General features: G+C 32.7%; 2 protein-coding genes across 2 annotated transcripts; both read left to right on the top strand.

The window, feature by feature from the left end:
* Positions 1-3,334: 3,334 nt before the first annotated feature.
* On the top strand, positions 3,335-4,168 carry LOC131044316 (G-type lectin S-receptor-like serine/threonine-protein kinase At4g27290). Its single transcript, XM_057977618.2, has one exon. It carries the CDS (start codon positions 3,335-3,337, stop codon positions 4,166-4,168), a length of 834 nt encoding a protein of 277 aa, XP_057833601.2.
* A 121-nt stretch (positions 4,169-4,289) lies between these two features.
* LOC131044313 (G-type lectin S-receptor-like serine/threonine-protein kinase At2g19130) lies at positions 4,290-5,756 on the top strand. The gene has a single exon (XM_059207040.1). It carries the CDS (start codon positions 4,290-4,292, stop codon positions 5,754-5,756), a length of 1,467 nt encoding a protein of 488 aa, XP_059063023.1.
* Positions 5,757-25,032: the final 19,276 nt, after the last annotated feature.

Here is a 25,032-nt window from a genome sequence, read left to right as displayed (position 1 = left end):
CTGCCTAGTTATTTGAAACAATATATTTAAGCTCAAAGTTAATTAAACTATTGTTTTATCTATATCCATGGTCAAGAATAGAGGGTTATAACAAACCCAAAACATTATTTTTCAGAGAAGAAGCTCATGCACCCGCTACACTACCTAACACTTCAACTAGACCATCTAATAGATGGACACAATTCTTCCTTTTTTATTTTAAATTGCATGAACACAATTCTTTATTTCTTGTTTAGTTATTTTGGATTTCAAATATCTTTCATTTAAAGGCAATTATTGTATATTCTTAAACTCATTACATTTATTTAATAGAATGAAACCTTAGGAAGAAAGTCTAAAACATAGAAGCAAATACACAACTACTAGTCCAAACTAAACTAGAAACTCCATAATTTGAGTAATCTTCCTCTATCCTCTACCTAAGAATATCACTCTTAGTCTTGAACAATTTATAAATGAATATAGCTTTAAATCACCTTTGAATTTAGATACATCTACTCTTCCCTTGGTTCCTTTTTTCCAATCCTAACATCAATCAACTTCTCCAAATGATTTAAAATAGAACAAAAATTCCTCACATTTCAAGTTCGTCCTCATAAATCTTTAGGTTGCAATATAGCCTCTATAGATTTTGATATTCTTAAAAAAAATTCACCAATTGCCATCTAATTTATAACATTTCTTCCCCTCCTAGTCCATTGCAAGATAAATCCTCTTTATTTTATCCATCTAACTTACTTTTGAGATACTTAGATATAAATATAATATAAACATGGGGGTAAATGCATTCATGATTACATCACAATATTTTACCTTTTATAATATAAATGAACCAAAAATACAGAGGCCTTCTAGATTGATGACATACAATATATGTTGGCCAATAATGTAGAAAATTACTTTATTTTCAAACATATAGCACTATGAAGATGCCATTAAAGATTAAAGTTGCCTTGAAAAAAATGAGGTTTCTTGTAAACACTTCACTCATGCTAGAGGGAAAATATGAATGTTTTGCAACACCATCAATAAAATATCCTTTTTAACTCTTACGTCTCAAGAATAATTGTATAATTGATTTTCATTTTGCAATATGTTCTGTATTCATTTATTGGGTTTTTTTTTATTTAAATAATAGTTGTGAAATTAGAAAGCTCGAAATAGAGTTTATTCCCCACATATTTATTAAATATACTTTGATAAATTAAATTAGAATGGTCAAAATATTCCTTGATAAATCTTTACCAAAACTTGGCCAATGGCACTTCATTAAAAGACCTAACATATTTAATTTTTTAAAAACTTCTTTTCTAGTATCGTATATTTTAATCTTGCTTACAAAAGGGAATTTGAAATAATCACAAGGTCCTTTTTGTATAAAATCCCTCATTATAGAATTGATTTGACCTATAATAATTTTAGGAACTAGAAGTAGGGAGAAGTAAATAGGGATAGCCTAAAATTTTGAAGTTAGAAGAACCAACCTTCCAAGAAATGAGATCTATCTAACATTCTAATGTTTTAATAATTACAAATTAAAAAATATCCATATTAATGTTATATTAAAACTTATCATTCTTACCATAGAAAATAAGAGATGTTAGATAGGCATACAAAAAAAAATTGTACAATTTAATATTTACATATAAAATGTTGTTCTTTTCAATTTCATTTCATATTTATACAAGATTCTATATTTATAAATAAAACATAACCTATATTAAAATCACTCATGATTCACACCTAATATAAATCCATAGCAATAAAATTTGTATTTGAATAGATGAATTCTCAATAAATATTAAGAATTATTTGATACCTTAAGTGAAGGTTAAAGACTATTTCAAGTAGCAAAGCCTCCCTTAACCTTTTTTCTGTAATCTCTATCTAGACATCAAAGTGCACCCTTGATCATATTATAAATCAATTAAACATTAAAATACAATATATGTTTTGTTTTCAATTAATTAATAAATATGATCAGATATACATCTTGATGTCTAAATAAATGCCACCTTAACAATTTGGAATCCTCTAAGTTTGAAGGACAATCAATTCCAAAATTAAATTAAATTACTTTGAAACTTACTCTAAAGTATCCCAACACCAAGAGCTTGATGATGAATACAAATAGGGCTTGATCCCCCTTCCCTTAATTGAATAGAATGGGGATCGTCTATATCTAAAATAGTTGGGGATCGGAGTGACTTCAATAGAGAGGTGGGAAGAATGGGTTAAATACATTTGAGAGTCGAGAATCAATAGATGGTATTAGCTTTCCACAGCCCATGCAGTATTATGCAGTATTTAAGCAGTATTTAAGATTAAACTGTATTTTTTTAATTGGAAATACACAATGATCCGTCATTAAAAAACAAAAGGTCCAAATTCACTGTTGACTCTGAAACTCTAGCTAAGAATCAAATTGCATATAATCATATGTCAACTTGCGGATATTCATGTTCCAAATTCACTGTTGACTCTGAAACTCTAGCTAAGAATCAACTTGCCTATAATCATCTGTCAACTTGAGGATATTCATGTTCGAGTGAGGTCATTGTGAGCGAATGATGCTTACAGTTCTTCCAATTAAAATGCAGTGACCACATATGTATCTGACCTTTTCGACTGTTTATTTGGCTTGAACCAATTTCACCCTTGTGTGACGCTGCCACTCGGATAAATGACATCATTTTCCCACTTCTTTGATAATATGCCCGTTTTTACTATCTTTTTTTGGTGATGCAACAAGTTTATAATGACGTGAAGAAGCAGCAGAAATCACACATGGCGTGGGTGAAGATGAGCCCGATAGTCATGGACTGTGTGTATGCGACAAGTGGAGTCTTTGTTGAAAGAATCTTTGTGGAGATTTATCAAAGTAGTGTTTAAGGCACTTTCACATTTGGAAATCATTTATTCAAAATGGCTACTTTTTCAATTCAACGAATGTCGTTTGGAAATTTTGGACGGGATTAAATGTGATCGATAATAATATAGATGAGAGTTAATTTAACATATCGTCAAGTTTTAATCAGTTTTGCCCTTGAATTGATATCAGAATCCTATTTAATTTCGGTTCAATGCATGTCTATTAAAACCGACAACTGAAAAGAAAAGCCAGCCTACTTTTTAAGCCTGAGAGAACTTCCCTGTTCAAAACATGGGTAATTGTTCAAGTCAATAAAATGGGATTCTGATAAATGTGATTCGTACTAGCCAGAAGTTGGGGTCCAAGTTAATATCTTAGAGTTAGCCAGATAGACATTTCTTCCACTGCAAGGCGTCTGCAAGGCGTCTGTAGTTAAGATAGAGAAATAATAGCCGAAAGAAAATGGATCGTTTAGCATTCAACTGCTTGAAACGTTTCATTCTAGCTCTTACTTTGCTTATTCTCCAGTGCAGTTGTCATTTATTTGATGGTGCTGGAGACACCCTTTCGTTGGGGGCTTCCCTGAGGGAAAAGCAGACCATCATTTCAAAGAATGGCACTTTTGAATTGGGATTTTTTAGTCCCAACAGAACCAACAACTGGTATGTTGGCATTTGGTATGCCTACATCTCTGAGAAGACTATCATTTGGGTGGCTAACAGAGAGACTCCCATCAGAGACATGCCCGGCGTTTTTACGCTCTCTTCAACTGGTTATCTCACTGTCTCTGATTCGCAAGGAAAAGTCATTTGGTCGAGTAATAATACCCAGCATACAAAGGGATCCAGGGCTTCCATACTCGACACTGGTAATTTTGTTCTTTTTGGCGCCCAAAACACTTCTGAGATTGTATGGGAGAGCTTTGGAGATCCCACAGATACACGTTTGCCTACGATGAAGTTTTGGAAGGGCTTGAAACTAAAATCATGGAAAAGTTCGGTGGATCCAGCGCCTGGGCCCTTCTTTCAACAAATGAATCCATCTCCAGGAAAAACTGACCTTCAACTGCAGTACAAAAATGGTGTTCCATATTACAGTACGGGAGAATGGACTGGTAGCTACTTTACCAATTTGCCAGGGATTCTATATTATTCCGGTTTGAAGCTGGAATTCGTGGTGTTTTCTCCCACAAGAATGTACTACACATATAAGCTTGGACCCCAACTTCTGGCTAGTACGATGATGGTGAGACATGTTCTCAAATGGAACGGCCGGCAAGCTATTAATCTACACTAGTACTGATAATAATAGCTGGAGCCCGGTTTGGTATCAACCCCAATCAAGCCGTGGCGTGTATGGTGTATGCGGGCCGTACGGAGTATGTTTCACCCAAGAAAACATTGAGTCATGCAGATGTATGGAAGGCTTCCACCCAAGAAACGCTGCTGCCTGGAGTTCTCAGGAATGGTGGTCTAGCGGTTGTGTTCGGCGTACTCCATTAAACTGCGTTGCCATCAATGGCAATGGCACCACGGATGGTTTCCTCCAAGTTACTGATAAGTCTCTATCTGATAAAGAGCCTTTTCAAATTATGTCAGACTCGACTCTACGAGGATGCAAGACTGCTTGTCTCAACAATTGCTCCTGCACGGCTTTTGCTTTTACTGATTCAAATTCTCATATAACTTGTAAATTGTGGTTTGGCGATCTTTTAAGCATCCGGACTAAGGCCCCTTCTGACGGCCAGCTCTTGTTCATTCGATTGGCTGCTTGTGACGTGTCACAGTTGTCAGCCCACGCGGGAAGAAGCAGCAGCAGAGCAGTTGCACTCTCCATTTCAATTCCTCTGGGCGCAGCTGTTTTGAGTAGACTGTTCATTGGAGCATGCTTTATTCACCGCAGGCGCCGAAGAATGCTTGAGAAATTTGTGAAGGACGACGCATCAACATCGCTTAGAACATTCACCTACAAAGAGCTCAAAGTTGCGACCAAAAATTTCGCCCATAAGTTGGGAAAGGGGGCATTTGGCTCTGTCTTCAAAGCAACTCTGCCAGACAAAACCCTTGTAGCCGTGAAAAAATTAGAGGGTTCCGCACAAGCAGAAAAGCAATTCCGTGCGGAAATAAGCACCATTGGAAACATACATCATGTGAATTTGGTGAGGCTCCGTGGATTCTGCGTGGAAGGGTCTGCAAGAATGCTTGTTTATGAGTACATGGAAAATGGGTCTCTCAACTCTTTCTTGTCCAGCAAATCCAAAGAAGAAGACAAGGTGCTGGATTGGAATAGCAGATATGGAATCGCTTTGGGCACTGCAGGGGGATTACTTTATCTCCATGAAGAATGCAGAGATCGCATCATCCATTGCGATATCAAACCAGAAAATATTCTTCTAGACGCAGATTTCTCTGCAAAAGTGGCTGATTTCGGACTGGCAAAGCTTGTTGGCAGAGATTTCAGCAGAGTGCTGACAACAACAAGAGGAACGATAGGATATTTGGCTCCCGAGTGGCTGACCGGTGTGCCAATAACAGTGAAGGTGGATGTATACAGCTTCGGCATGACCCTCCTCGAAATAATCTCAGGCCGACGAAATAGTGATTTGAGCATGCAAGAATCTCAGCGCTACTTTCCGACATGGGCAGCAACTCAAATTCTCAAGGGAAACACCATCGGCATTGTGGATGAAAGGATTACAGACAGGGTGGATGTTGAAGAGGTGATAAGAGCAGTTGTGGTAAGCATTCTGTGTATTCAAGAGGATGAGAATGGGAGACCAAACATGGCTCAAGTTGTCCAGATATTGGAAGGCAAATCAGAAGGTAACATGGAAAAATATGAGAGGTGCTTGCAAGCGCTCATCGATGATGATTGTGTTTACTAGAAATTTTAGTAAGTTATCTAATTATTAATGTTTTCAAGGAACTTGCTATTATAAAACATGTATAATAAGTAGTTACTAAAGATAATAGTTATAATTAATTTTTGAAAGTTATCTTTTTCGAAAATTGTAATATCTTAATTGTTAATAATGAAATAATATTCTTTTGAATTTTTCTGGATTCAATTGTGTGTGTATTTTTTTCCTCAGTGTTTTGAATCAAATTCCGTGATTCATCATCAGGATGAAAAAGAATCGAAACGTTGAGGAAAAAAATACACACACAATCGAATCCAGAAAAATTCAAAAGAATACAACATGGATTGTGGAAACCTCATAGCATTAATGAAATAATATTTTATGATACTTGTAAATTCTTTGGAATTTTATTTTAATTTATTTCGAAGGACGATTTGATTTTCTAATTGATCTAATTTTTAATTATTAAGAAATATGAAATGAGAAATGGAAAAACAATGATGTAGAGAAATCCATTTTTCTTCATACTGAAATATGAAAATGTGTATTTATTGAATTAGTATGACTAGAGAAAGATATTAAATCATGCACAATCATTGTTTGATTATAACTATTTACTATGTATGATGTCCTATGGAAAATAGACTTGTACTCACTCATTGTTATTGTTTCTATTATAATCAATTATCCTTATAAATATTCTACACCTTAATGCTTAGTTGTTCATAATAAAGAATGATTGTTTTAGGACATAGTATTAAGGTTTCTCATCTACACATAATCCTCCAAAGTGAAATAGCAATAAAAATGATAGTAAGAAGCATAGGCCTACTTTGTCAAGATTATTCTTCCTTTCTTCCATAACTTATTAAAAATTTCAAAAATTCCCCTACTAACTTTTCTAAGAACACATGATCCTTTCCTCTCAAAATAAATGAGTTCAAACCCCATCATGTCATTTTATAGATAAAGGTGTTTTTTAAGGATATGTTCATAATACCTCAACCTCTTAAAGAAGGGATAGGATTTAGCTTGAACATAATAAGAATATTTTTGAATATTTATAGTGTTATCATGTTGTAGAACATGGATACTAGAGGATACCCTGGAGAGTCCTTGCATGCTAGAGGCGATGGGTTACCTTCATCATACACTAACGATCTAGTGGTAAGAGTTGTATTTTCATAGTGCATTTTATTTTAAATGAATATTTATAATCTAGATAGTATTACGTACTAATGTTTATATACATGGTCTATTTAACAGTTGATGAAAAAGGAGGAGTTGACACAGGTCAATGACGACACCTTGATGGCCATTTCATTTGGCCTTGACAGCTATACGGTACATATATTATTGTACCTAGTCATTTATGGGACTAGAGGATACCTTGGAGAGTCCTCACATGCTAGAGCCGTTGAGGTACTTTCATCATACACTAACGATCTAGTGGTAAGAGTTGTATTTTCATAGTGTATTTTATTTTAAATGAATATTTATAATCTAGATAGTATTAAGTACCAATGTTTATAAACATGGTCTATTTAACAGTTGATGAAAAAGGAGGAGTTGACATAGGTCCATGATGGCACCTTGATGGTCATTTCATTTGGCCTTGACAACTATACGGTACATATATTATACATACATGCTCGTAATTTATATTGACATTAATTAGATTATATAGTAACTTGCATGTTTATCTTATTTTACTCTTGTAGGACACAAGTAGTCTGAGTGAGTTGCCATGCAATTCGAGCTCTGGTAGTCTAGTCAGAGACAAGGGAAAGGTAATTGAATGCAAACATGATTGAATTAAGAGTTAAAATAACTTATAATGATTATGCATGTCTACATAGATTAATAGTTTCACATACTTGTCGTATTTATGTACAAAAAATTGTTGGCTTCACATCCTTGTCGACTGCACCCACTATATTTGAAGAAGAAGAAGAGATGCCTCAGGTATGTATGTGTTTATTCTATTTTTTGTTTATTAGATATAATACATTCCTATCAGCGACAATTATATGCTAACTTGTATAAATGTTATGTTTGTGAACATATGTAGATTGCGTATGAAAATATTGAGGACATACCTTCTCTATTGAAGACATATGTGAAGACTCCTCCAAAAGATGAAGAGAAAATGTGGAGATGAGGTAAATAAGAATTCAATTTTAGAGTTCAATTATAGTTCACTGTATATATTGATTTTTAAATTAACTTTTTGAATGTGAAATATATAATATAACTAATATTAGTTGTGGTTATATTTTTCTTGTTCTTTTCAAATGAGTAGTGCAACGAACAGGACCAATTTTGATGATCCATCAATAGTTTAGGATGTTATAGATCATTTTGGGATACTTACATGTCTAGTTGGCATCTATATTTTGTATATGGACATACATTTATATATATTGACATATATTTTGTTTGACTTGGCATTTATGCCATTTTTGTATATGGACATACACTTGTAATTATTCGACATTTTGATATATATCTATATAGAAGTTGAGATTTGAAATAACTTGTTCCTCATGTGCATGCCGTCATTATTTTAAACTTTAGTCTTTAATCAAATAATTAACAATGGTTAATTAATTAACAATAAAATATTATTTGTATAACCTTGAGATTGTATATAATTTGTTTCATCTGAATTTCCTAAGTGTTAAATTTGGTTGTCTTTGGCAATTTCACCAAATTTAATGACCATATTGGTATTGGTAATAATGATAACATGGATACTAATTAATGACAAATAAAAAGTACCAAATCATCTTCTACAATGGAATGCAATTTTTTCATAACCGATTGGTTATATTTATGAACAATCCACCATCATTAAAGTCATCTTAGTAGGTAGATACTATGAAGAGGTCCATTTCCACACGTTGCCCATTAAATTTAAGACCTGAATATATGAACTCTAAAAATAAACTTGTTTTGATTGTCATTTAGCTATTGAAAGATACACTATCTCTTGTCTTACCCCCCCACTTGGTTGAATGCTTAGAGCCATACCTACCGATGCCATCCCTTGAGCACTTTAAGTCCGAAAAAATTGTCCAACTTTGACACGTTGCATCTCAGAATCCGCGACACCTGCGATTGATCCATTTGAACCTACAGGGTCATGTGAGGGATTCCTATAAAAATCCTATCTCGGATTTTCAATATTCAGAGAGGTTTTCTTAGGGTAGAATTTTTTAGTTGGCGAAAAATTCATCAGTTTCATTCAATGAAAACTTCCACTGGGCTAATTTCTCATTTTGTTCGTCATGACCATGAACCGTCAGTTCCAACACATCTGGCTAGGCATTCTTATCCTAGGAATGCTCCTATTTTCCCTCCCCACTCGTTCGAACACTCAAGGCCATACCATACCCGTGTCCTCCCTTAAGTGCCCTAAGTGTAAGAAAAATCAAAATTTGAAAAGCCATATCTCAGAAACCATGGTATCTTTGAATGATCTATTTGAACCTACAGTAGCCTATCTTGGATTTTCAAGATTTAGAGCGGTTTTCGCAGGGAAACATTTTTTCAGTTGACGAAAAAATTGCCAGTTTCATTCAATGAAAAGGTGTCATAGAGTGAATGTCTTGTTTTTCTCATCATGGGCATGAACCATTGGTCCCAGCACATCCAGTTAGAATTTCCTACCTTAGGCGTTCTCTTGTCTTACCCCCCCATTTGATCGAATTCTCAAGGCCATACCCTACCGACACCGTCCCTTGAGCGCCCTAAGTGTGAAAAATTATCAAACTTTAACAAATTGTATCTCTAAATCCGCGACACCTGCAAATGATCCATTTAATCCTATAGGGTCGCATGAGGGCTACCTACAAAAGCCTATCTCATATTTTTCAATTTTTGGAGCAATTTTCTTAGGGCAATATTTTTTCACTTGGCAAAAAATAATTCAGTTTCATTCAATGAAAAGTTGCCATGGGGCTAATTTCTTGTTTTTCTTGTCGTGACAACAAACCGGCTTTTCCAACACATTCAGTTAGGAAGTTTTACCCTAGGTATGCTCCTATTTTACCCCTCCACTTGGTCAAATGCCCAAGGTCATACCCTACCGCCGTCATCCCTTGAGCACCCTAACTGCAAAACATTATCAAAATTTGATAGGTCATATCTCAAAAATTGTGTCACTTGCAAATGATCCATTTCAACCTATAGGGTCACATGAGGGCTGCCTACAATAGCCTATCTCAGATTTTTAAGATTCAGAGCAATTTTTGCAAGGCCGCATTTTTTCAGTTGACAAAAAAATCATCAGTTTCATTCAATGAAAAGTTGCCACAGAGAAAATTTATCGTTCTGCTCATCGCGGGCGTGAACTGTCAGTCCCAACATGTCAGGTTAGGTATTCTTACCCTACGAATGCTATTTCTTTACCCCCCACTTAGTTAAATGCTCAGGGCTGTACCCTACCGATGTCGTCCCTTGAGTGCCTTAAGTGCGAAAAATTGTCAAACTTTGATAGGTTGTATATCAGAATTTGCAACACTTGTAAATCAACCATTTGAACCTACAAGGTCATGTGATAGTTGCCTACAAAATCCTATCTCACATTTTCAAGATTCAGAGCGGTTTTCTTAGGGCAACATTTTATCAGTTGGCAAAAAATTATTAGTTTCATTCAATGAAACATTGCCACAGGGCTAATTTCTCATTCTGCTCATTGTGACCATGAACCATCAGTTCTAACACGTCCAGTTAGGCATTCTTACCCTAGGCATGGTCTTATTTTACCCCCCGACTCGGTCAAAAACCTAGGTCCATACCCTACCGATGTTGTCCCTTGAGCGGCCTAAGTGCAAAAAATTGGCAAAATTTGACAAGCCATATCTCAAAAGTTGTGGCACCTATGAATAATCCATTTGAACCTATAAGGTCATGTGAGGGTTGCCGACAATATCTAGTCTCATATTTTGAAGATTCGGAGTGGTTTTTGTAGGGAAGCATTTTTTAGTTGACGAAAAAATCATCAGTTTCATTCAATTAAAAGTTGTCATGGAGCGAATTTATTGTTCTTCTCGTTGTGAGTGCGAACCATTAGTCCCAGCATGTTTGATTAGCCATTCTTACCCTAGGACTACTCTTGTTTTACCCCCCCATTTGGTCGAACTCTCATGTCCATACCCTATCGATGTGATCCCTTGAGCACCAAGTGCGAAAAATTATAGAACTTTGATAGGTTGTATCTAGGAATTTGTGACACTTGCGAATGATCCATTTGAACTTACAAGGTCATGTGAGGGTTGTCTACAAAATCCTATCTGGGATTTTCAAGATTCAACTAGGTTTTCTTAAGGAATGCTTTTTTTAATTAGTGGAAAAATCGTTAGTTTCATTCAATGAAAAGTTGCCATGGGGCTAATTTTTTGTTCTGATCATCGTGACCACAAACCGTCAATTCCAACACATCCGATTACGCATTATTACCCTATTCATGCTCCTATTTTACTCCCCCACTCGGTCAAATGCTCAGGGCCATACCCTACCGACGTCGTCCCTTGAGTGCCCAAAGTGCAAAAATTTATCAAAATTTGACGTCGTATCTTGAAAATCGTGGCACCTGTGAATGATCCATTTGAACCTACAAGGTCATGTGAGGGATTCATACAATATCTTTTCTTGAATTTTCAAGATTCAGAGCAGTTTTTTTGTAGGTCAACATTTTTCCAGTTGACGAAAAAATTGTTAGTTTTATTCAATGAAAAGTTGCCATAGAGAGAATTTCTTGTTCTAATTGTCATGGGCACGAACCGTCAGTCTCAAGAGGTGATCTTCATTTATTTTTGTAACCAGTATTGGTACAACTTTTTATATTGTAATAATGGTTCATCTTTCCACTTTAGGACACCACATGACCCCTTAGGACACTATATGGTGTTGTTGGGAGTCATATGGTGTCCTAAGGGGTCTTAGGACACCATATGACACTTAACATATGGTGTTGTTAGGGGTCATATTGTGTCCTAACGGGTCATATGGTGTCCTATGACCCCTTAGGATAACATATTACCCCTTGGGACACCATATGGCATCGTTAGTGGTCGTATGGTGTCCTATGACCCCTCAGGTGTCGTTAGGGATCATATTGTGTCCTAAGGGGTCATATGTTATTCTATGACCCCTTAGGACACCATACAATGTTGTTATGAGTCGTATGGTATTTTAAGAGCTCATATCGTGTCCTATGACCCCTTAGAAAACCATACGATGTTGTTAGGAGTTGTATGGTATTTTAAGAGGTCATATGGTGTCCTATGACCCCTTAGGACACCATATGACCCCTTTTAAAACCCTAGTGCATGACATTACCCTTTAAGACCATATGATGTCCATATGGTGTCCTAAGGGGTCATTTGTTATTCTAACACACATGTTTCTCCTTACAACCACATATGACACCTATAGAAACCATGTGACCCCTCAGAATACCATATGACCCCTAATGACACTATATGACCACTAACGATAATATTAATAATATATTTTAATAGATACATTTATATATTTTATATTAATATATATTCAATATATTAATATATTATATATTAAATATATTAATATATTATATATAGTGTATATTAACATATTAATATATTGTATATTAATATATTAATATTGTATTAATATATTAGTATCATAACTTATTAAAATCAGATATCCCATATATTGTATTAATATATTAATATCATAACTTATTAAAATCGGATATCCCATATAATCGAAAATCCGATTTCTCTGACATAAATTCCAAAAAATTTGAAATTTGGCTCGGGAATTCTTCGGTGTTTGGCTTAGAAATGACAAGCCTTGAAAGTTAATAGAAAAAGCGTGTTTTTGTGTATTCTTTGATTTTCTAGGTTTTGCACTGGTGGCTGACGACTTTTTTAAGAGCCAAAATTGATAAAATGAAAAGGCTTTTTTAAGGACGTTCTCATCTTTCCAGCAATATAAGGTTTGTCTTATTTTAAATTTAATAAATAATTATTATTTATTTTTTAATTTAATTTTGACTAAAGTCCTGATTGATAGGCTGATTGAAAAACACCCATAACTTTCAAATGGTATCACATTTTTTGAATCCGAAACATGCGTCACATTCTATGCTTCATCTACTAGAGGAAAATTTTAAAAAAATTGAATTTCATAAAGTTTAGACCAAGTTAAGATGGTCAGACATAGGAGTTTTTGAATTTCTGAAAAGTTGTAAAAAAATCATAATTAATTATTTACTTAATAAAAAATTTCAAAAAAAAAGTGTTACATTCAGACATGAGTCTACTACTTATATTATAAATATTGTAAAAAAATCTTATGATTTGATTGTGATTAGGGTGGTCAGACATACACCTACTTCTTATCTTTTTCCTGAAATTTTAGTACCATTGCATTGAAATTTCAAATTTTCATCAAATAATTTTATTTTTTTAAAAAACAACTAGTAGCTTAGAAAATAAATTCAATTTTCTATAGATTCTCTTGTTACATATTTTTAAAATAATGTTCATAACTTATTCAAATTTTTATGTCAAGTTACATAACTCAATTTTTTTGAAATTTCATTGCCACTTAAGGTCCTGTTTTGGCCCACCATGATCCTGTACATACCCTACCTTTAAAAACATATCCATTTGATGATTATAGAAAGGGAATGGGTGGACTTCTCCAATGGGTAGGGAGGATTTATTAATTTAAATATTACTCACACCAGAAAGTGCGCTGGGAGCCCTTGGTCTGCAAAGTAAGGGTGGTATATAAGCCACCATTTGCAAGGCTAGGGATGCACAAGCATAATGCTTATAATCAAGAAAGGCATGAAGAAATTATCGCATGATTATAAGGTAATCAATCAAGAAAAGTGATCAAATAGAGGCATCTTGTCTCTTTCATATTGAAAAAGGATCAAACCTATTCAAATGAATGATATTAAGAAGTTAAATTAAAAACGAGGATTGCACATGGGTTCTATTATTTCATATAGAATATAAATTCACTAGATCATATACGAAGATATACTTGGGAGGATCCTTCATATCTATTCCATTGTATTGACAATTAAGAGAGTGTCTATTCATGGATAGTTGAAGATATATCGTAATTCCACCCTCTAATTAGTATTCATATGATGTAGGAGCACCAGAGCAGTTCATACTGGTTGGAGCAGTCAATTGTGAAATTACTTGGAGATCATAAAATTTCTTCATGTTTGAGAGTTTAGCATTATGGATGTGGATTTATCACCTTGAGTTCATTGTCTTTATAATGTTCAAGATTCATGGCATTTGGATTTGATTCTGATGTTTATGTGTTCTTATCGGTTAGTCTTGCAGAGTGTTGAGAAAAGTTGAATCGGGTTGCGGTTGATTTTCGTGACTTGTGGATCATTGAGTTATGTTTCTTGTACCTTGTCTGATGTTCCTGGAAGACCGCGTGATGTTTAATGCTTTTTGTGATGTTCTTGGTGAGTTGAGCCAACATGTTATTGTTTACATGTTTCATTATGAACTGTTGGTCTTAGGCTGACTTGAATTGTTTTTTATTATTTGCAAATGATATAAAGGGAAAGTTTAGTGATTCATTTCAGGGATAGAGGACAAAAAATGGAAGATAGACGATAGAGGTTAGAGATCGAGCAAAGATGTAGATATCGTTTGGATTCTTGTCTAGTAGGACTGAAGTCGGTAGGGATGAGGTCTGGATCAGTGCAGAATAGAGGAAGTTGTTACCAGTTGATGATTTGTTGAGAGGATGATTTGTGGATCATAGATCTAAGTTGTAAGAATTGTTTGTAATCCTAGGATGTGGTCCAGCATGTGGCATATGTAATTATTCAAACTATTATAAGAGTTATTCATACTGTTTAGCGGTTGTGTATTCTGTAGTGTTACCGGTTACTACTATATCTTGCATGGTGTTTGTGTTAGGCTACAAGGTGGGGATGTCCTTCATTGGATCTCCCTACCTTGACTGCATCAAATGGTATCAGAGAAGGTTTGTGAACTTGTTGGAGGAAGACCTGGTTATGCATCAGTTGGTTGCAAAGGAATCTGAGGCAGCTTGTAGACTTGTTTAGATCTCTGAATGTGACGTAGATCAAGGCTTGTAGGTAGACCCCCAATCCTAGAGCTTAAGCTTGAGGCAGTTAGTGGGTGGAGACTTGAACATATCATCAATTGAGGCATACTACAAAGTGGACCGGTAGATTGTCATGGAGAGGCAACTGGAAGCTATAGTTAGATAGGCGAATCCCTGAGGTAGTTGCAAGTACCTACTGACCGATTGCCGAACCAGATTAAGAGATGGGACTCACTTTTCAATTAAAACTGAGAGTCTGATGCAGGAGCACCAGAGCAGTTCATACCGGTTAGAGCAATTAATTGTGAAATTTCTCGGAGATCGTGACATTTAATCATATTTGACAGTTTAGCATTATGGATTTGGATTTATCACCTTGAGTTTGTTGTCTTTATCATGTTTGAGATTCATGGCATTTGGATTTGATTTTGGTGAGATATCGATTTCGGTATTGGCCTAGTGTTGATGTGTTCTTACTGGTTAGTCTTGCAGAGTGTTGAGAAAAGTTGAATCGGGTTGTGGTTAATATTCGTGACATACAGATCATTGAGTTATGTTTCTTGTGCCTTGTTCGATGTTCCCAGAAGACCACATGATGTTTTATTCTTTTTGTGATGTTCTTGGTGATTTGAGCCGACATGTTATTGTTTACACGTTTCATTATGAACCGGTTGGTCTTAGGCCGACTTGAACAATTCATTATTATTTGCAAATGGTATAAAGGAAAAGTTTAATGATTCATTTTAGGGATAAAGGACAGAAAATGAAACATAGAGGATAGAGGTTAGAGATTGAGCAAAGATGTAGATATTGATTTAATTTTGGTTGGGTAGGATTGAAGCCGGTAGGGCTGAGGTCTGGATAAGTACAGAATAGTGGAAGTTGTTACAGGTTGATGATTTGTTGAGAGGATGATCTACGGATCATAGATCTAAGTTGTAAGCATTGTTTGTAATCTTGGGCTACAGTCCAGCATCTGGCATATGTAATTCTTCAAACTTTTATAAGAGTTATTGATACTATTTACCGGTTGCATATTCTATGGTGTTACCAATTATTCTTTCTACTTTATCTGTGTTGTGTTACTAGTTACTAGTATATCTTTCATGGTGTTTATATTAGGCTGCAAGGCAGGGATGTCCTTCATTGGATCTCCCTACCTTGACTGCATCATCATATTAGGTTTCCTTACTTGGAGAAAAGATCCAAAATCCATATTAGACTTTGTTGTTTATATTCTAGAGAGAGTAGGCATCATTATTAATTCTCTTCAACATTCTACTATTAATGTACAAGTTCACTAATAAAGCCTCTTGTTAATAAATCCAAATTGTACTAGAATTACTTTTAATCTAACTAAACGCAACATTTGTATATCCATTTATACAATTCAATTAAAATCTTGCTATCTTGTTGAGGAAACTTCAAAATTAGTTTCAAATTAGGTGTAAAAGTGTAGAAGATGAAGATGATTGAGAAACAAATGTTGAAATTGAAATAAACATTTTTAATAGGAGTAATGGAAATTCAGCCAAATGGGGTAAGTTAAGTGCTGAGCTAAAAGGAAGAACAAAGAAAAATAAAGAAGGGTATTCTAGCCCAAGAGATCATGCTAGTAGTAAGAATGACTTACACACTAGAGAAGAACTAAAAATTGCTAAAGAGAAGATTGGAAAAGAGGAGTTGAGAGATCACACAATCACCTATCCAAACATCACAATTAAAGAGGATGCTAATAATGAGCTTACAACTGCCCATAATCTCATGCAAGCATTTCAATAGATTCAAGAAGAGGGTTTCAAATATTCGTAAAATAACGAAACAATTAAACCTTCACATGCTTCTTCAATCACCTATGAAAAATGGATACTTTCATTCATGAGGATTATGAGAGAACCATTAATGTAGAGTTGATACATGAAGAGGGAGCTAAAAATGATAAAGGCTTCATAGATCTCTTGTAGGTGATAACTTATTTCATTTCAATGATAAAGGAGGTTTTTGGTTTGAATACCAAAATGACCCTATGAAGAATAATGTATGTGAAATTCCTTGCGAACTTGAGATTTCTGATGCTCTTACTCCATCTCAAGGATCATGCATTGAGGATAACATGGAAGGAATTGAATATAGATTCATAAATAGAATTATTTGCAGCTACTTAGAGATTAGGATGTAAATCATTCTTCTTCATCATATATTGATTAGTACATGTTATCCACTAATAAGTCAAATGAAAGTGAATCAAAAGATGCATTGTGTGATGTAACTCTAGTCACTTTGAGGGAATAAATAAATAAACGTGAAATTGAAAGAGTGAATAAGATAGGCATGGGTCATATACAACATAATAAAAAGAAAAGAGTCAAAAAATCACAAAATTTAGAAGATGATAGAGACAAGCAAATGAGAAAAATATTTGATGAATCAATGACAAGAAAGGAACCAGGAAAACTAATGGATAGTGTTGAATATGTGGAAACAAATTTACAACTATGTGAATGGTAGAATGAGAAAGCTAAACATGCCAAGATGATAGCTTCTCAACTAAGAGATAACTTGTAGAAAATCAAGCAAAGGAATGGACACTTAGATAAACAAGAGATGAGTTTCCAAACTAAGAATTCTGATTTAAATATAGCATTAGGAGTTTTGCACCCACACTCACCTAGTCAAAGATCTCAACAAATTTCATTGAAGGCCTTGGAGGATGAGGTATCAAATATAGTAAATAATAATATATTGGCAGCTAGATGTCATAAGGCCCTAGATTTATATAAGAAAGAAAAGAATAAGTTGATAGATGTTCATAAGATCCCACAAGAAGAAAATCAAGATGTAGTAACTAAACACTTTGAGGAACCAAAAGGCAAAGGAAGAAATGATGAGATTAAGGAGTTGGACAACACTGATGGGACTTATGGCTTAAATAAATGTTCAAATAATTCATATAATGAAAGCTTAGAAAAATATAGGTTTGGTTTTGGAAACAAGGATAACTTTCAACTTGTTAGTAATCCATTGTTTGATGTTGAAGCTAATATGATCTATGATAATTAAATTTTCGTGATGGATAAATAATCCATTCTAGAACCATGTGATAAGATTGAAGATGATCATAAAACCTGGGACCTAGAAATTACCATGGTAGACAATTTTCTTAGCAATAATCTATTTCATAGAATGGTAGAGTTTGACAAATCTAATGAGTTCCTTCACATCCGCATGAAGAAAGGAATATGTGTTAGAGCATTTTAAAGACTTCATTGGGATCTTGGTATCAACATGAAGGACTAATATTTCTTGTGGGAAAGCAATTTATAGAAAGTGGATGTAATAACCCTATCAGGTAAATGTACAAATTTGTGCCACAATTTTATAAAGAAAATTGCCAATGCTGACTCAACTTTGTAAATTGAATCAATAGAAAGTGAAATATATGTTTTCAATTTTGAAATGGTGTAAACTAATAAAATTTATATTTTTTTTGTGTATTTTATGTTTATAATTAAAAATAAAAATAAAAATGATTTGAAAATAGTTTTTAAAAAGTAAACGCTATAATTTAGTTGCTGATAAAATGCTGAAATTGAAGTTACATAAGGTGCCACACTTTATTTAGTAAATTCTACCTTTCTTTTTTAAATTTTTTTATGTATATTGATAACTTGAAACTTTAGTGCATGGATATATTTTTAACTATTTTTTATAAATATGCATTATTCATTACATTTGAAAAGCTGCATGTACTGAAATATAACTCTTTCCATTTAGTGCCACCTTTTTTCTTCATTATTTATCCAAATTAAAAAAGAATTATATCATCTTAACATATATTACTTTCTCTATTGCATCATATTTTTTTCAAAATTTTTAAATAAATTTTTGTATTTTTCCTTGACAAGATAATCGATCTTATATTTTAGTGGTGATGACCTACTTTCAATAAAAATAAAATATAAAATATAAAAAAAATTAAAATATAAAAATATCCAAAGATATATTTTGGAATATTCACTTTTAGATCTATACAAGGGTATTTTTACATTTAAAAAAATATATTGTTTATAAGAGTAGGAGTTGTTGAAACATCAAATTTTTCAAAAAAAAATTATTTTTCGGTAATTAGACCCAAAGTGATATAAAATATACATTTAGTAGACACTTCTAATTGGAAAAGTTATGGCCCATACATAACTTAGCCATAATGAATTTATATAGACCATATGTTTGACTAAAATTAAATTTTAGTTATAAATACTTAAATTCACTTGTGTTGATAAGTTGGCCTGAAACGTGACACAATTTTGTACTTTTACCCTATCTCTTAACAAAGAAGCATAAAAACCAAAGGCCACTAAATGATAAAATAAGTCACAAAAAAAGATACTAAAATATTAATAATCTATTATCTTAATTAATTGACTCTACCTAGAAGTAGGCAATTCCTTATAACCAAGGAGTGATCAAGGACAAGTTTTGATTAAACAAGAAGAAAATAAACTAACACTTAGTTTAAATGGATTAAGATTGAGCGATCCATTCCTTACAAGGAATGTGGCTATTGGAGGCAACCATCACAATGAAAACACATTGCCTTTAACAACATATCCTTTCCATGAATATAGAAAGGGAATAGGTGGACTTCTCTAATGGATAGGGAAGATTTATTAATTTAAATATTAGACTCAAATCAAAAAGTTTTGTTGGGAGCCCTCGACTAACCAAGTAAGTGTGGTATATGCCCCACAAATTGAAAGGCTAGGGATGCACAAGCATAAAGATTATACTCAGGAAAGGCGTCAAAAAATAATTGCATAATTATAAGGTATTCAATCATGAAAAGTGATTAGATAGAGGCATCTTGTCTCTTTCATATACAAACTAGATTAGAACTAAGCAGACCCTTCATATATGAATATATACTTAGGTAGACCCTTCATATGTATTGGCAACTAAGCGAGGGTCTATTTGTGGACAATTGAAGATATATTAGATTTTAGATTACCTAAATTCACTAGATCATATACAAATATATACTTAGACGGATCCTTCGTATCTATTCATTTTCTATTTGTGGATAGTTGAAGATATATTAGATTTCCACTCTTGAATCAGTATTCATATTAGATTCCTTTACTCGGAGAAAAAAACCCAAAGTCATATTAGACTTTGACATTTCCAATATGGGGAGAGTTGGCATTATTATAAATTCAATTCAACGTTCTTCTATTAGTGTACAAGTTGTTCAATAATCAAGCCTTTTGTTAAAAATTGAAAATATAATTATTCTTCATCTAGCAAAAGGTAACATAGAAGTTGTATATCTATTCACCCAATTCATTTCATATCTTTAAGCCCTTTTTGTAATATTGGTCATTTTAATCTTTTATATAGAAAGCAAAACTTGAGTGGTAGGGAAATTACATCTACAATTGTGAATTCTATCAATGGATGGAAATTCACTAGTAAATAATAGAGTGGTGATTAGGCATTGTAAGCTATTGCATTATCATTGGTCTCCCACATAAAGAGGTTTGAAGGAGAAAGAAGGCATCACTTCGCTTAAAGTTTCTCAAACAAGCAATGGTTTTGGTTGTCATAGAAGGTATCTCATAGATTAGGTTTCTCATTTAAAATAGCTTTAATAAAGAAGGTGAATCAAGTCTCAAGTCACAGGTTTTGTCTACTAGCACCTATTTAGAATGGATGTGTGAACTTTTGAAAACTATCCATTTGAAATGTAAAATTCAATGTAACTTTTGATTAAGTTTTATAATATAAAGGTTGCAATCCCATTACCATCGTTTACCTACTCAATAAATATTATATTTTTCTACAATAATTTTTTACAATCTAATAATAATTTAAAGTGTCATATATAAAAATATAACAAGTTAATTTGAAAATGTACTATAAAATTTTCTTTAATAGGATTTTACAATCTAATAATAATTTTAAGTGTAATATACAATCGAAATTTCTAAACAATAAATTAAATTAAAATAATATCATATTTTCTTAAAAAGGGAGAAAACTAATTATATTTTAAAATGTCAAGTCAATCTAAAATTGTAAAATACAATAGTGGGTCAAATTACAAAGCTTGGACTATACTTTATTCAGGTTCTCAACAACTCCAGTATAAAATTGTAAATTTGATTAGCCACTTTGCACTGTGTTCTCTATTCATTCGTTGGGCCATCTTTATTTAAAGAGTACTGGTGAAAATTGATATGGTTGAAATATACTTTATTACCAAGCATGAGTGTTCTTTAAGGCAGTGTCACATTTTGATGGTCAGGTCAATAAAGTAGTTTGGTTTGGTGTACTCAATCTGGAATTGGCTGATCTATTAAAAATCTGCATATATGTTTCTTTCGTCGCCATGCATCTGAAAGAAAATGGATTCCATTAGATGTAATTTATTAGTTTCTGTCGATAGGCAGGAATACTAATGCATTCATATGGTGTATTTTATTTTTTAAGATAGTCAATCATTTGAGACTATTTTTTAAAGTTTGTTCATATTTCTATAATTTCAATTTTTGCATATTTCTTTAGAATTTGAATAAAACTATTTATCTCCTTTCTTATTGGCATATTCTGCAAATAGTGATTGCAAAAAAAGTATTTTTCTAAATTTTTAGTCAAAAAATTTAACAACCATCCAAAATGTCAATAATTTTTTTGGTCTCCTTCATAATGATAAATGACCCTTCAAATCCACAAAAATCTACCAAAATCTTATCACATTTAGTGAAACACAACAAAATCAGAATAAAATATTATTTGGTAGCATGTATTTTTGTGACAAATGTCATCTCAATTAATGTATATTTATTATACTTTTTGACAATTGTATGTACATTAAACATAAAGAACTATTTGTATTGTACATTATACTGTATGTGGACTTGTCACATTTAATTTTGTCTAGAAACATCCTTTCTTGATAAGTTTGATTTTTTTGGGTTGAAAACTACGCATTAATTTTGATTGACTGGTGCACACAAAGAAATTTAGTAGTGGTCATCTATTTTCTTCTCATTTTACATTGTCCACGAAAAGAAGAATCCGTATTACTTGCTTTGAAATTTCAGATGTCCTCATCTCTCTTCTTCCAGGTAAATGTGCAGATTTTTGTTTGCCTACATGAGAACTATTTGTGTGTGGTCTAAAATTCATTCCTTTTTCTATTGTTAAAACATTTATGTTGTTGGAATTCAATGAAATTAAGATGTTTTCAGTGTATTAAATCAAATCCATGGCTAATGGTAATCGTCAAACACAACTAGAGCGGCTTCTTATGGAAGAAAGGGTCCAAGATTTTTTTAAAATATTATCGCTGCATAATTATCCTTAAGCGTAAGTTTCCCCAAAAACCCTATGGTATGGTACTCCTATGTTGTATAAATTTTACAGAAGTCTCTAAATATCTGTTTAATTTAGTTCACGGGAGCTTAAGTACAATCTATTGTTTGCTTTCTTATGGAAATATATCATTTATTGTGCATGATAAATTTGCACCTCAGTGGTTGTATTACAAAAACTCGTGGTGGTTAGCTTGTTTGTTAAAATTTTGTATATCTCCTAGTTAGATGTCTTTGTTAGCTACTTGCATAGAAATTTTGAACTATCTGTTCATTTTTTCTTATTCATAATGAAAATCGTGTAAAGTAATTTTATGGTTAACCTTTCTGGATGAATATTGTTAGAGAAATTTGATTTAAATTTATGTTGGTTTGACTTATGTTTTGTTGTCATGTTCACTATATTAGCATGAAATCATTTTTTTTTCAGCTGATCTTTGTGTTGCATGTGAAGTATAGTTCAATTTCAAATTGGAATATTTTGGTTTGGTAGCATATCAGTAACCTTTGTGTGGATTTGTATACAACTAATTATTTATGAATGATAACCTTGCTTATAAATTGAGAATGCACAATATTGTGATCAAGGTAATGTCAACCATGCTGTTTTTCTTATGTTTTGTGAACTACAAACAATGTAAAAAGAGATTATATGTACTCTTCAGGATTAGACTAAAATGAAAGTTCGAGTTAGTAACTATATGGTTGAGATCACCATCGATCTGTTCATCTTTTTTCAGCTATAGCATAAGTAGTTTTGGATTTAAATATAGCATTTGATATGTGGTATTTGTTAAATTTGTGACTTAGCTTATATGTTGAAGCCACTATTAAAAGTCACGGTGATTTCCCTAAATGACCAGAAGAAGTTTGTAATTGTTTGCTTTGGTAGTTATGTTAGGAACAATTGGATTGTGAATCTTTTATTTCAAGAGTGTTGTGGTAATGTCATAAATGTAAGATAAGCCTATGTTTAGGATATGTCTTATGTTTAATCTAAAAGGAAATGGTAATTACAAGTCGAGGCAAACTATGAAGACTACGCTGACCAATTATCACTACTTCCTAAATTGGCAGTGAGGATTATGCATATCCCGAGTAAGTAGAAATTCAACTAAAGCTGCTTGCTTATTACTTCTAATGGGAAATATTAGTATCAAGTCAAAATGATTTCAGTTTTAGACTTCCAAAATATGCATGGGTACAGGAGGTGAGAAATTTGATCCAATCTGCAGAATTTGCTTGGAATCAACTCCAATTTTTGTGCTGGGTAAAGTTGGTTTATTGGCAAAGGAGCATTTGATATCACCTTGTGGTTGCACGGGTGTATTTCTGATGATATTCAAGTTGTAATTTTTTTCTTAATGTTGGACTTATTGTATTATTGTTATGTAAAAACAGGGTTTATGTAAGATTATTGTTCTTCCTTAATTGTAAGTTTGAAAGATCCTTCAGATGACAGCACTGTCTACTACTCATGATCTTCTCGGCTCTTGGAATCTGTAATTATTTTTTTATTTCAATAGAAAAAATAGTTACTAATTCTTAGTTATATAACACTATAAAAAAATAGATGGTAAGCATTCAACTATCTTGACACCAATTTTCGAGTAGAAATCGCAGCCTTTTCATAGAAAAATTCTTCAACCAGCTCTCTTCTTAACTTTGATATTGCAAAAAAAGCCATCTACAACTTTTTGCTTTAATTGTCTGGATTGCAAGAAAGGTAAGTTTTTTCCTTTTAACCCTCATACTTAATTTGTAGACTTTATCTATATATTTGTCTAATTGTTTGTCTTTTGTTATAAAGAGTTACAGAAACACAGCCAAATTCTTTGCAGCCAACTGAAATCAATTAACCACTAATTCATTACAGAGCTCTGGTACATGACATTTGACAAAGTGTATGTAGGTACTAAATAAAAATAATAAAAATATGAGAAATTTTCAGAAGCTATGATTTTATTTTGTAGACTGTCATTTGCATTCCCTTCATTGACAATGGTGTAGTAGAATTCGGCCTCTATTTTTAATCTTCTAATTTTCATTTTTATTCTAAAGAGTTTGTATTTTTTACAGGTGCAAGAAGATCTACATCTGGTAGAGCACATTTCAAGGTTTTTCATCAAACCGTTATAATTTTTTGTATTGTAATATTCAAAATGTTGAAAAATTTCACAACACTTAAAATGCGACGATTATCTTATTATCGAATAATTCAATGTATTCATCATGTTTGTAGTGTTTTTCTTACCTTCTTAGTTTTATAATAGATGCTAATCAAAAAAATTATAAATAATCTATAGAAATCTTATCTCATCCACTATAAATATGGAAATATTAAGTTCTTGTGTATAAATAATAATTTAAAAAATTCACAAAATTTTTAGACCAAGGTAACTAATAAATTTGTAGACTTTTTACTTTCTAGGCCATTACTTTCTATTTATGCACACTGTTGATTTAACTTAATAAGCAATTACTATCTTATCATTTTAAACCTTTTCAATGATAACATAATTTTTGTCTCCAATCTTGATGGTTAGAGCTAATACAATTATAATATTCATATCCATAAATAAATATGTTATCTACTAACAACTACTTACCCTATAATAACTATAGGCAGGGACTTGACGCTTTGAATCTCTTGTTTCATTTAGTTGTCCAATCATATCATTGAATTTTTAAAATTTAATTTAATTTCTAGAGTTCTATTATTTTTAGACATTTTCATAATTTATCAAAATTGTTTATTTCCTTTCCTATTGGCTTATACTTGCTATAGTCATGATAAAAATGATTATTTTTTCTTTTAT

This window comes from Cryptomeria japonica, chromosome 6, assembly GCF_030272615.1.
Source record: "Cryptomeria japonica chromosome 6, Sugi_1.0, whole genome shotgun sequence".
Classification (NCBI taxonomy): domain Eukaryota; kingdom Viridiplantae; phylum Streptophyta; class Pinopsida; order Cupressales; family Cupressaceae; genus Cryptomeria; species Cryptomeria japonica.
This window is presented reverse-complemented; position numbering and strand designations above follow the sequence as displayed.